General features: G+C 45.1%; 1 protein-coding gene across 1 annotated transcript; it reads right to left on the bottom strand.

Moving 5' to 3' along the window:
* Window positions 1-873: 873 nt before the first annotated feature.
* Window positions 874-13,407, bottom strand: nr1d1 (nuclear receptor subfamily 1, group d, member 1). Its single transcript, XM_084071389.1, has 8 exons — window positions 12,893-13,407; window positions 5,804-6,091; window positions 5,582-5,670; window positions 5,236-5,380; window positions 4,241-4,989; window positions 3,646-3,831; window positions 3,102-3,312; window positions 874-2,680 (listed from the first exon to the last, which is right to left on the bottom strand). Exons 1-8 carry the CDS (start codon window positions 12,921-12,923, stop codon window positions 2,460-2,462), a joined length of 1,920 nt encoding a protein of 639 aa, XP_083927515.1. The 5' UTR covers window positions 12,924-13,407; the 3' UTR covers window positions 874-2,459.
* Between the last annotated feature and the right edge of the window lie 1,132 nt (window positions 13,408-14,539).

Here is a 14,539-nt window from a genome sequence, read left to right as displayed (position 1 = left end):
AAGGTCATATGTTTATGAAAGTAGAGTTATATACCTCACCAGAGCATCAGCATATAACATAGTGGTGAACCATGAATTATTTTAAAGAAAATCAAGAGTTTTGCTTGTTGTCAAGAATCAAGTATTCAATTCATTGCAATATGCTTGCAATCAATTGCACTCATTGCCACTTGAGGCCATGTTTTTATTTCTTTCCTTTTATTTACTTGCAGAGATCAATGGACAAACTAAGGGAGGGATCCAAATTGGCCTGTCACAATTATTACATAATCGTCTAATCGCAATTATTTGAGATAATCGCTATTATTTTTCATAATCGTTTCCATGTTGAGAAATGTTGAGTTCATACATTTTCAAATATTAAAAAAAAGCAGAAATAGCAGATCTACAAGCTCAGCGCGTCATTTCGCTTACAGCTTGTAGATCAGCTATTTCCGCTATTTTAAATGTTCTTGAAAGTATAACATTATTATGTCAGTAATGTCTTTGTATATTTAAGTTACGTGTCATTTCTGCCCTGTGCAATTTTTGATTATTTGTATTCATATGTTCCAATGTTCAATGCCAAAAACACTATTAAATAGTTTGTCGCAATTATTTGTGTGGCAATTAATCGTTAACTTACATTTTTAACCGTGACAGCCCTAGATCCGAAATGAGTGGAAAGAAGAAAAATAGCATTTGATATAATTCAAATTGACTTAGTTTATGTTTATGTAGGTAAACTGTTGCCTGCTGTCGAGAAAAAACATGGCAAATGATTTGACTCCTTGGTAGACCAACCAAAACCAAAAACACACCGGCTGTGCTCATTGACGGTGCTTGAAATGTGACTCAGGTTGACTTTTAAAAACCTTCAGGCACACCAGAGCTGAGAGTGCCCAAAATCCATTTCTTTGGGAGGTAGAGGGAGGAAGCTCACACGAGACAAAGTGATAGATGTTTTTTTTTATTCTTAATATTATTTATAATAATGCCTCTTACAACATAAGACACAGTTTAAAATACAGACAAACAGGATATTTGAATGAATTCCTTAAAATGCATGTCATTTTTTGTTTTGTTTAAACCTTAAACAATTGTGCCCCACACAGTTTCATGGAATAATCACATTTGCGCCATGAGCGAATGTCATGGTATATTAACAAAATATATGTTTTATACACAATTCCCCAATCTCTTCAAGTATATGTTTTGTATTCAATGGCTTTCACAATGGATTTGTACATGGGAACTGTGTATGCGTTTGTGTGGGTGTGTAAAACAAATGCACACTACTGCATAATGTATCACTGCATATGGTTAGAGAATGGGCTCTTTGAGGCATCAATATGAACACAAAATGATCTCTTGGAGGGTTCATGCTTGTGTGTGTGTGTGTGTGTGTGTGTGTGTGTGTGTGTGTGTGTGTGTGTGTGTGTGTGTGTGTGTGTGTGTGTGTGTGTGTGTGTGTGTGTGTGTGTGTGTGTGTGTGTGTGTGTGTGTGTGTGTGTGTGTGTGTGTGTGTGTGTGTGTGTGTGTGTGTGTGTGTGGATGGATGGATGTTGCTGGTTGAGTGGCCTGTCTTTTTGGAAAAGTAGGCTTCTTGTATCATTTGTGTCTACAGTTCACTGAAATACAATAAAAATTCAAGTCAGAGTTCTACCCCTTTGCTTTTGAAGCACACCATTTACTACAGAAGTACCCCCACACCATGTCCTTCATATAGTTCTTGCTTTGCAAGTATTCAGTCACCAAGTCACCACTAAATGCCCCTAACCCCATTGGCTGGCATTGGATGCCAGTCAGTTAAAATAGGGACAAAGGGGATTCAGTTTTTTGTCCCCTTAAAGTTTTAAAGACAAGTGGCCTTCTCTTGTATTTGTCGTGTACTTGGTCAATAAAACAGGATCCATAGCCTATGCTATCTTCTTTTATCCAGTGGGTTCAATTGTTTATAGTGTTAATAATTTATTCCACTGCAGGTTTGCCGTAAACTTTGTTTGGCAATGAGTCAATGTGTCACTTGCTTGTCACACAGCAAGCATTGGGATTAAGTTACTTCTCGGGGGAACGTTGCAAAAAGTCTTGTCGGGCAACAATTCTAAAAGTCTTGTTCTTACCGTGGAAAGCGACATGTTGCCCATGTCGTCGCCACACGCCAATAAAAGATGATGAAAATAACCGGGCCTCAAAGAAATTCTACAGTGGTAGTTTGATGATGCAATTTTCAGGCGTCAGAGGGGAGGGAAGAGAAGTGCCTGGAAGCGGCATCTAGTTTCTTTCCCCTGTACAGACTTTGACACTATTTGATGACCTCATCGGCAAGAAGGGATGATGACAAGGATGATGCAATAATCAGAGAGGCCAATGTGGTTGGAAGGTAGGAAAGAAGACAGGGTTTCTTTCCAGGTGGGACATGGCTGTCGCCGTCGATGTTATCGCCCCGGGCAACACGACGGCCACGCAGCGATCGGGCATCAGACGATGCGGAAGGAAAGCAGGTTCTCGGAGTGCATGTTGTTGAGCGTGCGGAGGTCCGGCAGCTTCAGGAGGAGCTTGGTGAAACGGGCGGAGTCGCCGTGAAGAAGGTTGTTGTCGATGCCGGGCGAGGATGACTTGTTGACCAGCGTGCGCAGAGCTCTGATTAGATTCTCCTGGAGGTGTTCCACCGATGCCACATTCTCTATACCAGACCGGTCTGAGAGAGAGAGAGAAAGAGATAGAGAGAGGTCAAATACCCGGTAGATGCAGAAAAAATGGAGGCATGTTATCCTGTCATGTCCATGCATCTTGGATGGCAAGTCACTTTTTGGATTAATCGAATAATCGAGAAGTTAACGTTTTTCTTTAATATATAACCAATCGATTGACCACTTAAGCCCTATTTTATACTTCGCCACACAAAGATGTTGTGCCACAAAGAAAGGAAATAGCACGTAAGCAAGTGATCAATCTGCTATTTTCACCATTTTTAAAGGTTTTTGTATTTTTTCACTTCACCTATAATGACATGCCCATTTATTATTATAATTTTTTGTATCATCAATTAAATCGATTGGCTCAATAAACTGTTGCCCCCTTACATCCATCCATCCATCCATCCATCCCTGCATGCCTACCTGCAGACACCAGCACCACGGCGGTGAACAGTCCCAGCTCCTCCGGGCTGAGCTCCAGGAGGGCCAGTTTGTGGCTGAACTCAAACATGGCCCCCAGGAGCTCCCCCATGCCCATGGCGCGGAGCTCCTGCAGCCCGTAGGTGGCGCCGGAGATGAAGGTCAACGTCTGCTCCTGGACGTTGAACAGCGAGGAGAAGCGCACCATCAGCACCTAGATGGGGGAGGGTGTCTTTAGTTGTGGTTGATTGCTGAGAACAATTGTTTAACCTTTTTGTATTAAGTTAAAAGGATGTTTGCATTCTAGAGTGCTTGTATGTGTGTGTGGTTTTGTATGTCTTCCAACAGTATAGGTTGGTGTCTGTGTGTGGGTCTTTCTATTTGTGTCTAAATATATCTAATAATCTCTATACTAAATGTGTATATGGGCTCCTGTGTGTTTCTGTTCCCCATGACACCTTTAGTCTTTCTATTGGTGTTTCTATTCTTGGTGTGTACACTCTACTCTCAGGCTGTGGTTCTATTCCGGGAGGTGTGCCGTGTGTACCTCGAAGGTGCCGGCCTTCAGCAGGGTGACCTGGTCGTTCTGAGAGAGAGCGCTGAATCCCGGGATGTTTTTGGCGAACTCCACCACCTCCCTGACGGCCGGGGTGAAGGACAGGGAGAAGTCCTCCCAGATGTCCTGGGCGGACTTGGACGGGTCCGCCTGCGGGTACATGTTCATAGGACATGCCTGAACACACAGAGAGAGAGAGAGAGAGAAGAAGGAGGTTTAGGATTGATGCTCAGTCAGTTTAAACGGTGCACAGAAGAACATAGTTCTCAAAGGTGGGGTACAGGGACTTGAGGTTCCCTGGAGCGAAAAGAGGAACAGTTTAAACACTTATGCCCTGTAAAAAAAAAACGGCTATTTGAGAAAAGCAGATCTAAAAGCTCACAATGCGTCGCATTGGGGCGTGTTGTAAATCAGATATTTATAAGAAATGTTGACAAATCTTGTCACGTGTCACAAATCTTCTCTTCTTTTCAAATGGGGTTCCGCGGCCAAATTCATGTACATTTGGGTTCTTTGACATGAAAAGGTTTGAGGACCACTGTGCTAGAACATGCTATAACGTTTGTGCCTGCGCGCGTGTTCTTACCAGCACTATGCCTGAATGGTTTTTCATTGGGCAGTTCTGCCCCTGGAATGCGTGGCCGCCACCCAGTCCCTCTCCTCCAGTCAGGTTCATGTTATGCAGGCCCCGCCTCCCGTTGTTGTGGTGATTTTGTGGAATGTTGCGTCCGTTGTCGTGTGCCGCCGGGCAGCCGTTGCGCCCGGACGCCAGGCTGTTGTTGTTGTGGCGGAAGATGGTGTTGTCGAGGCCGTTGGCATGGTAACTGCTGGGGCAGCGGTTGGGCCCCCAGTTGTCCAGCTCGCCGTTGTGCTGGCCGCCGGCGTGGTGGTGGTGCGGCGGCGGCGCCGGGGGCGTGGCCAGCTTGTCGTGGGCGTACAGGAAGGTCTCGCGGTGTGCGCGGGCGATGGCGCTGATGGTGGTGTCCACCCCGGCCGGGCTGGGGGCGCAGAAGGGGGTCGGAGCAGGGGAGTGGGCTTGGGGAAGGCTCTGAGGGGCCAGGGCAGCGAACGGGAGAGAAGGAGGGGAGGAGGACGCCGGGGCCGGCGGGGAGGGGGAGGACGGGGCCACGGCCAGGGGCAGCGCCGTGGGCTGCGGCTGGGGGGCCAGGGTCACGCCTGGGCACGGGGAAGCGTGGGGAGGGGGGGAGGACGAGGAGAGGCTGGCGAGCTGGAAGTCGTTCTGCAGCTGGTTGTTCACCATGTTGTTCATGGCACTCTGCATCTCCGCCAGCATCCTCTGCTTCTCGCGCTTTGGAATGCGACCGAAGCGCACGGCTGCAGAGAGAGGAGAGAGAGAAGAAAACATTTAAGCAATGCTGTCCTCCAGTACAACAAAGTCCAAAGTATAAACAAATTCTAGATGAGGGGACTTCCATGGACGTCAAAGAGACAGGCAACTATCAAGTGATTGATAGTTGGGTACCGAATGGTCCCTTACAGGTCTGTAATGCATGCCAAACTGGGGGTTCTTGAAATTGAAAAGGTTTGAAAGCCACTGGTGTGTGTATAGTGTGTATTCACCATCTCTGCTCATGCCTACTGACAGGCACTTCTTGAAGCGACACTGCTGACAGCGGTTCCTATTGATCCTCATGATGATGCAGGTCTCATTCTTCAGACACTTCTTATACTGGATGTTCTGCTGGATGCTACGGCGGAAAAAGCCCTGGTGGTGGAGACCAAAGAGACACGTTACTGACTGATTCTACTTGACCGGCATTGAGTAAAGGTCAGTGTCTGACTTCCTGATGAATGACTGACTTATCAGACTGACTGACTGACTGAGCTCGTGGACGACTGACTGCCGGATAATTTAAATCAAACCATTGTGTGTGTGTTTGTGTGTGATTCTTCAGTAGCGTCTCACCTTGCAGCCCTCGCAGGCGTGGACTCCATAGTGGAACCCTGAGGCCACGTCACCGCACACCTTACACAGCAACACCATGCCATTCAGCTCTGTAAGACACAAACACACACACACACACACACACACACACAATGTCAGTGGTGGTCAGAACACAATGCTCAGAAACCAGCGTAACAATTTTACAAAAACAAAATGGTTGATGGAGTGATTCTGAACACTTACTGGTGAGACTGGCCACAGACTTGCTGGGAGAGGCCCTGAGCGAGGCCCCATCGTCCCTCCCCCCCCGCGGGGATCCGCCGGATGAAGATGAGGAAGAGGAGGAGGACAAGCTGCCCTCCTCCCCCGCGGAGCCTGAGCCCGAGCCTCCTCCGCCGCAGAGGAAGGAGGGAGGCGAGGAAGAGGCCGAGGTGAAGAAGGTCAGGGAGTCGGAGGTGTCGCTGTACATGGAGACGGGACTGGTGCGGCTGGGAGAGCCGGCGCTCGAACCCACGTAGGAGATCACACCTCCTGGAGGAGAGCGAGAGGAAAGGAGGGAGGGGTGAGATTATTATTGTTTTTCATTATTATTTTGTTTTTTTCTTATCTTTTCTTTGCATTCTTTCATTCATCCTGATGTGGGAGTAGAGTCAATTAAAGCGAGGGAGGCTTGTCTGTTTTCTTGCCTCCATGGCAACAGTGTTTGTGTGTGTGTGTGTGTGGGGGGGGGGGGGGGTGCCCTTGACTCAAAACAACTCTACTTTCTAGGAATTTTGCAAAGGGAGGGGATGGGAGTGAGGAGGAAGGAAAAATATTTGTCTGAAGCAAAAACAAGATGGGCTTTTTCTTTCTTTTTTCTCCGTTCCTTCTCCAGTCTTTACTTTCCATACAAGCAGTTCCCTGACCTTATTATAGACTGCTTAATATCATAATAATTTCAGATATAATATCTCTAATGTTATATGTATTGGATAATACAATACATATAACAGTTGGTATGTTTTTTCTAGACTTGCCAGATTGGTTTGGACTGTAAACCTTCTTTTCCCCCCGAAATCGAAAGAAAATAAGTGCGATTTAGAGGGCAAGAAAAAAACCGTGTGTGTGTGTGTGTGTGTGTGTGTGTGTGTGTGTGTGTGTGTGTGTGTGTGTGTGTGTGTGTGTGTGTGTGTGTGTGTGTGTGTGTGTGTGTGTGTGTGTGTGTGTGTGTGTGTGTGTGTGTGTGTGTGTAGTGTGTGTGTGTGTGTGTGTGTGTGTGTGTGTGTGTGTGTGTGTGTGTGTGTGTGACCAGACACAACCAGTCCCTCCACTGTTTTCAAAAATATATATAGTTGAAAAAGATTTGAACATTAGCCCAAAACAGCACCGCCAGCGTTAATATGGTTAAAGGGTCCAGAGCTTTATTTTCAGCTTCTCTGTCACTCAGGTTTGAACTTCCTGGAATGAGACTTTGTTGCTGGGAAATGTTGGCCCAAGCTCTTCCCTTCTGAATGTTTGGTTTTCACAGTCTGGAAATGTTTCTTTTATTGTCAACAAGATTTGTTCCGTTGTTACCAGGTGCTTTATGCCAATAACAAACAAATACACTAATAATAAAAAATAGTATACATTAAGCAATGAATTGGTTGATTCAATTACCTCAGCTAATTTGTCTCATGAAGATATTTCTGATTAAATCACTAAGACAGCATCAGCTGTTTTTTCTTTTAATATTTCTATCACTAACCGCAGTTATGTAACTAATCAATATACAGATGGCTAATCTGACATGTATGGCCTGCCCTACAGCATAACTAATCAATATAACGATGGTCCTTACTGTTTGAAGATGGATGACCCAACTTCACCTCTTCCACCCCCCAACGCCCAACTTCCCCTCAGAGAACCCCACCGTTCCACATGTGCAACAGCTTAGCCTGTTTTATAGACCGTCCTGCATTAGCCATGAAGACTAGTCCCACTGACTTAACTGGAAAAGGTTGATTTACTGTCAAGATTATGGGACACATGATATGAGGAAATAGGCTCCAGCACCAAATTGACAGAGATGTGGTTCCAGGGAGCTGCTTGAAGGAAACTTTTCCAGTGCGTGAACTGAAGCTCCAATTACCGGTTATAGATTCAGCACTTAAGTTTGTGATTACCGCTAAACCGCAAATGGACGAAGAAAGAGCGTCAGCTTACCCCTCTGTGACACATCTAGTCTTTATATGAATGACATATCTAGCTTATTTATTTCCCTGGTTGAGGTGCTGCTGACCACAGAATATAAGGGCTGTAGATGTAGGAAGCCAGCCAGTGTCCCACAAATGTTCCATTTTCATTATTCAGTCTGTGCTGCACAGACAGGTGGTAGGGACATGCTGATTTGATTTTAAGGACACAGAGCCCTCGTTGGAGGGAGTCGAGTGTTCCGGCCTTTCTCATCGTCCTGTGGCGGTGCCTGTGCACGTGCCAGGCCTGCACGTGCATGGGCCCATCTCCTCTCCTCTCCGATGCCACTTCTCCTCCTGTTCTGTCTCTGTGGGGCGTGGAAGACTTATGAACGATTTATACGTTGGTGTTGCGCAATGAAAATAGCAGATCGACAAACTTTTAGATTGCCTGTTTCCGTCGCTTGCCACAAGTAACTGATGTTTGTCACGCCATGCGACATAAATTAGGCTTTACACACACACACACACACACATATATACCGTTTTTGTTTGTTTGTTTTTCTCCCACGATTTTGTAGACCATTTTCTCACCCAGTGCCAATTGCCTATGTAATCATGGGCGCTACTCTCCCTCTGCCAGCCTGGGTAGAGCCCAGAACTGAGCTCATGCCTCCTTCAATGCATATACCGTTTCTGACAATGTTGTTGGCACTTTCCAAAATGTACTCTGCAGTGTTCAGTTACTTCTGTGGTTTTGTCCCTAACTGTATTCTGGAAATTGTAGTTCATAGACAGTCGCTGTAGGGACAACAGACAGAGCTACCAAAGGTGTTGCCAAAAAGGCTATACTAAAATGAATGTTACACAGTATATGACTTTAAATAGCTGAGCGAGACTCCACTGTGTCCTGTTTCACAGAGATGTACACAGATAGCTAATCATCTAAATAGTTCCCATTCAATATTTGTTGTATAACAGGACACTGAAAACAGCACCATTGCTGTCAGAGAGGCCATTAGCCTCTCTGATAAGTGATAACGATAAATATGCCTTCCTGTTGCTCAGTGTTGTTGTCTTGAAGTCAAGTCTAAAGGCCAATTGATGTTTTCATTCATTCGTTAATCTAGCTAGCAGGTAAGCAAGCCACTTGGGAAGCCACCCAGCCAGCCCATCATGAGTTATCATGATTACTTAACTTTGTAGGGACAAGCACAGAGGGTCACAGGGTCACTGTGTCACCACAACAGAGCACGTGCTCTGAGGACATGGTACTCATCTTGGCTCCTCCCCTCACCCTGCAACACATGGTACCGCTGTGTTTCTCTGTCTATCCAGACCACCAACCTGCATTCTCCCTCCCTCCCTTCCTTCCTCTTCTCTTTCCTTCTCTATCTCTGTTTCGTCTTTCTTTCTGTCGCGAATTATTTGTGCATATAAGGAGAGGCTTACAAGTCAGCTGAGAATAGTTGGTTGCTTGGTAGCCTATTGGTAGCCTATTTGAGTTGTTTATTGTGGTTGAAGACCAGTTGGTTAATTATTCAACACTGTATGTCTAGTATGGGGGTCAGAGGGGTCAAGTTCAAGAGACTGAACTCCAGTCAATGGCTGGACGTTTTTCTTTTCTTTTTTTCACAAAATGCTGACATTCTACAACATTAACCTGATGCGTAGACCTTGAATTAATGTTTGTGTCCCTGAGGTTTTTTTAAAACGTGTTAAATGGGGTTACATGGTGGTAGGCGGCAGCAAATTTGCCCGCACTCAGAATTCGATAAGTCACCGTTTTCGGTGCAACGCGTGGTTTATTTGCTGCACAACAGAAGATCGTGAGCGCTGGAGATCCCTGACTGCCCAAGCATCCACCATGACACCCCTACGGCCCCCTAGGCCATGGGATGAGTGAGTGAGAGCCCAGGTCTATGAAAACAAACAATTTGAGCCGATCTACAAGCTCACAATTGTAGATCTGCTATTTTCAAAAAGAGGAAATAATAATCTTGAAAAAAATAGGTAATTTTGGAACTTTTTTTAAAAACATTTTAACAATACAAATATTGTAAGGGGACTAGGGATGGAGTCCCTGGCACTACATTTTCGTGGTCCATGGACAAAATACAATGTTTGAGAAGTGAACCACTGGTTTAAACAACATTTAGAAAACAAGCCCAAATAAGCAAGTACACTTTAGAAACAAGGCCCCAAAAACCGCAACCCGCAACTACCAATTTTTACATGCAACCTTACAGAAAAAGAATCCCAAAGTCGCTTATAATAAGCGGACATGGCAACCCTGGCTCTGTCTGTACGCTGTATGAGAGGCTGGCGTCACGTGTTCCAGGCCACGTGCATCCCTCCAACAGCAGGCCAGGCAACGAGACCGGCTCTGCTGTACGCCCCGCCCCCCGCCAGGGCACCGCCCTCTTTAGAAGGTTCTCACGTTTCCTCCATTCATTCCCTAGTGCACGCGCACGTGGACGGATTTCTCTCTGTGTGGCGCTGTCCTTGGTACCTGGATCTGAGGACGCTGTTATAATACTACTACTAGGCCACTAAGGCCACTGGTGTGGTTCTCAACCTTTTCAGGCTGTGACCCCCCAAAATAATCATATTTGAACTGGGGACCCCCCACCCTGATAAGCACTTGAAATGTAGGAGTTGAGGCATTTAGTTTGACTCGGTTCCACAGATGAATATCGTGATAATAGCCGATCTACAAGCTCACAACCTTGTAGATCGGCTGTTTTCACAAATGTAACCTCTTTTTTTTATATTATTTGACAATTTGGCCAACGTTTGACCAGTTTTTATAGTATAGTTTGCTGATCAATTTTGATGCAGTAATGGTGTTTTTCTTTCTTAGATTTCTTTTTTTTAGGTATTAAAAAGATCTTAAAAGTCCTTAAATTTATCACTTCACTGTCATCTGGGGACTCTCATTTGGAGACCCTCCTGGGGGTCCCGACCCACAGGTTGTAAACCACTGTAGGCTGCTGGAATAGTACTGTTGGTATCCATGGGGGGGGGGGGGGGGGGGGGGTGTACAACAGCAGATGCTCACTGCGACAAAGAGCTGTCTCAAACTCTTTCTTGAATGAATGAAATAAACATTCCTCTATTTGTCCTTTGCATAAGCATTCTCTTCACAGATACACAAGTGCCTGTGGGGATATTACTGTCATGTTCTCTGGATTTACTATAGCGCAGTTTAATTAATGCGTTTATTGTTGTACAGGACAGGTGATGGATGAGAGAGAGGGGGGGGGTTATTGATCCCAAAGGAAATTCCACAACGGCCGGGGGGAAAACAGTCAAAGCACATGGCAGGCATGGCTTGCGTCACTCAAAGTTAAGTGGGTCGAGGATGGAGGGAGGGGGTGATAAGATAAGATCAACTTTATTGATACCAACAACAAAGATAAAATAGAATACTGTACTGCTGGCCCTATGAATAAATACAGACTAGTGAATGTAAAAATGGATCATGTTGTACAGTCTACAATGAGTAGCCTATATAGTGCATTTATGCACCTATCTAGTTCGAATTCAGACATCCACTCAGTGCGTGTCAGTCAGATATAGGGAATGTGAGAGTGTATGAGGGAGAAGGATGGCAGAGAACCGTGTGTAGTAGGCTATAGTCTACTCTGACATGGGATTATGTAATGAGCTCAACCTGTGGTCAGTCAGTGGCAGGACGCCGTGGAGAAAACAAAACGCACATGGCTCGGTTTACCGGCCATGTGAACGATAACTAGTGCTGAGTGGGACACGCAGCGGCCCGTCGGTCCACCACGCACCACCTGACACCAAAAGAGGCTGCATGACCCAGTTCTCTAAACTAGGCCACAGGACTTTGACTAGAACCAAACTTTTTAATTATTGGGCCAGTCTGTATACTTTGAGTCCTTCTAACTCATTCTAATGCTTGCATCGGTTGCTTATACTGATATATACCAGCATCTCTCTGTTATTCTGATAGACTACACAGCAGGCCACGTTTTTTTCTATAGGTGGTCACGGACGGTATTGATTAAAAAGTACACGGGCCAAGATATTCAACTGGTCGATGTTATTTATTGCCACCCTTGTCGAAAATGGGATGTTATATGATATCACTCATCAGCCTTCGCCATCCGTTGAATGTCGTATGAATGAGGGTAGCAAAGCAGCCCCAGAATGTATAGGCTAAACCCAGGGAGTCGCTATGATTCTGATGCAGAATTTGGTAATTCCCTGATTAATGAATTATGTATTTACGCACAAGGCACAAGCATATCCACCTTGCAGTCTCATTTAACCCAACCAAAGACTATAATTGAGAGTGATCCGGTCATCCGGATACGTGATTAAACATCAATATTGACCAATTGACGTTTCATGCAACACACCATGCAGGATTGCCGTAAAAAATAAATTACGCGTTTAAGCGCATTTTACGCACAAGACGCTCAACTGGTATTGGCTGAGCTATATACAGCTATAGGCTACTATAACTCCATCAACATTTAACATCAGTTCCAAAGTCACAACAATGCAGATCGCATACTGAAACTAACATGTAGGCTAATATATCAGTGGTAATGGTTAATAACGTCATAGACTAGTTACGCACAACACCGTCTCAGCCAAAACAGGGGTTATTATAGGTGGATGACGTGCTGTTTGGCATCTAGAGAGCGATGCGCTGGTTTCCCGGGAAGTTGTATTTAACTCCGCATCGAGGTTTTCCATAAAATACATTTTAAAGCCACAGCACGCGCAGACCCAAACTATAACCTCATCTCAGGCTATATATATAAACCACCCGATACCTTGATTATCAGCCCATAGATTGGGCTCCAATCGGCATACAATCATTCCATACATTTGGGCCACTTGGGCCCAAGAGACCCAACTAGTTGCGTCTTATCAGCCCATAGATTGGTCTCCAAATCAACAGAAATCATTCCATACATTTAAGCCCAACTGACCCAAAAATGTGGAATGATTGAATGCTTGTCTGCTGATTGGAGCCCAATCTCTGGGCTGATAACCTATAGGTATCGGGTGCATGGACACACACACACACACACACACACACACACACACACACACACACACACACACACACACACACACACACACACACACACACACACACACACACCACACAATCTTGTACAATGTGGTAAATTACCTGTGTTGTTGTTGGTGTCCATCGCAGTCATTCTGAGTCCCAAAAGGTCAAGTGTCACGCTGCAAGACGGAATCTTCTCAAAAACCTGGGAGCTGGATCTCTTCTCTGTCTCGGCTATAATAAGCCCGAGAATATTAACGGACGGCAGAGTTTTGCCCTGTCCTATTTTTTCTTCACTTTTCAGATCAGATATATAGCGACTCCGAATATTCAGATATCGAACAAATATCTGACTGTGATTTTTTTCCCCTTCACTTCTTGACTTTATTCACAAGTTGACTTGTGAAATTAACTATCAGAAATATAACCTCCTCTCGTCCCCCAGATGGCAGGAGATGAGCAACAGAAACAGTGATTTCTGTGCACTGTGTGCGGGGACCAGCGGTAGACTCGGTGTTCCAATACTCATTCTCAGTTTCACGGGGTTAATGTGGAAAAACAAAAATGCGTCGACGTCAGTGATGTCTGTCTGTTGTCTCTGTCTGTGTTTACTCCGTCTCTATCGATCCGTCGGATTCTGTCTGTGTCTAGAATAGATGTGAGACAAGCTTTGCCTCTCCTCTGGCTTTTTGCTGCTGGCTCCCTCCTCCCTCTTTGCCTCTCTCTCCCCTCCTCTCTCCCTCCCCCTCTCTCTCTCTTTCTCTCTCTCCCCTGCCTCTCACTAGTGATGTGAAGTAACTAAGTACATTTACTCAAGTATTGTACTTGTTAAGTACAACCTTTGAGGTCTTTTTTTTTACTTTACTGGAGTATTTTCAATTTTCAGTAGCCTACTTTTACTTCTACCCCACTACATCTCAGAGGCAAATATTGTACTTTTTACTCCACTACAATTGTTTGAAAACTTTAGTTACCAGTTACTTTGATTATCATTACAAAACATACATTAAACCACTTCAGCCCTATACACATTTCAGCCATTTGAAAATAGCAGATCTACAAGCTCACAATGCGTCTGCTGTGAGCTTGTAGATCTGCTATTTTCAAAAGATTTTTATACATTTGCAAACTTGTGAAATGGGGCATTCTGCACAATGAGTTCAACTTTGGGTAGGCCTATAAGAAATGTTTATGTCAATTCTTTTGTACTTTTACTCAAGTAAGCTTTGAATTCAGGACGTTTACTTGTACAGAGTAGCCTATTTCTACATTGCAGTATTGATACTTTACTTTTACTTAAAGTAAAAAATGTGAGTACTTTTATTTTCCACCACTGCCTCTCTCTCTCTCTCTCTCTCTCTCTCTCTCTCTCTCTCTCTCTCTCTCTCTCTCTCTCTCTCTCTCTCTCTCTCTCTCTCTCTCTCTCTCTCTTTCTCTCTCTCTCTCTCTCTCTCTCTCTCTCTCTCTCTCTGTGGTGCGCGCGCACCGAGAGGGAGGCCTGTCTTCTTCGGTCGCACGCGGCAGAAAAAGGGCCCACGTGACCGCGGGGGGAGAGCCTCGTGCCCCAGTGACACACTTTCTCAGCCCACAGATCCCAGTGTACTTTCTGAAATCCCCGTGCACGTGGAGTCCCGAGCGACCATGGGACATGTAGTCATTTTCTAGTCAAAATGTAGTCATGTTGTTTTTCCCCCTTATTTTTTTTTTGGGTGTTCTAGATTCTTCAAACGTTAGAGTCGTGAGACTCGTGAGATGTAACATAAATTA

Source organism: Gymnoscopelus microlampas (genome assembly GCF_963454915.1).
Source record: "Gymnoscopelus microlampas genome assembly, chromosome: 11".
Lineage (NCBI taxonomy): Eukaryota > Metazoa > Chordata > Actinopteri > Myctophiformes > Myctophidae > Gymnoscopelus > Gymnoscopelus microlampas.
This window is presented reverse-complemented; position numbering and strand designations above follow the sequence as displayed.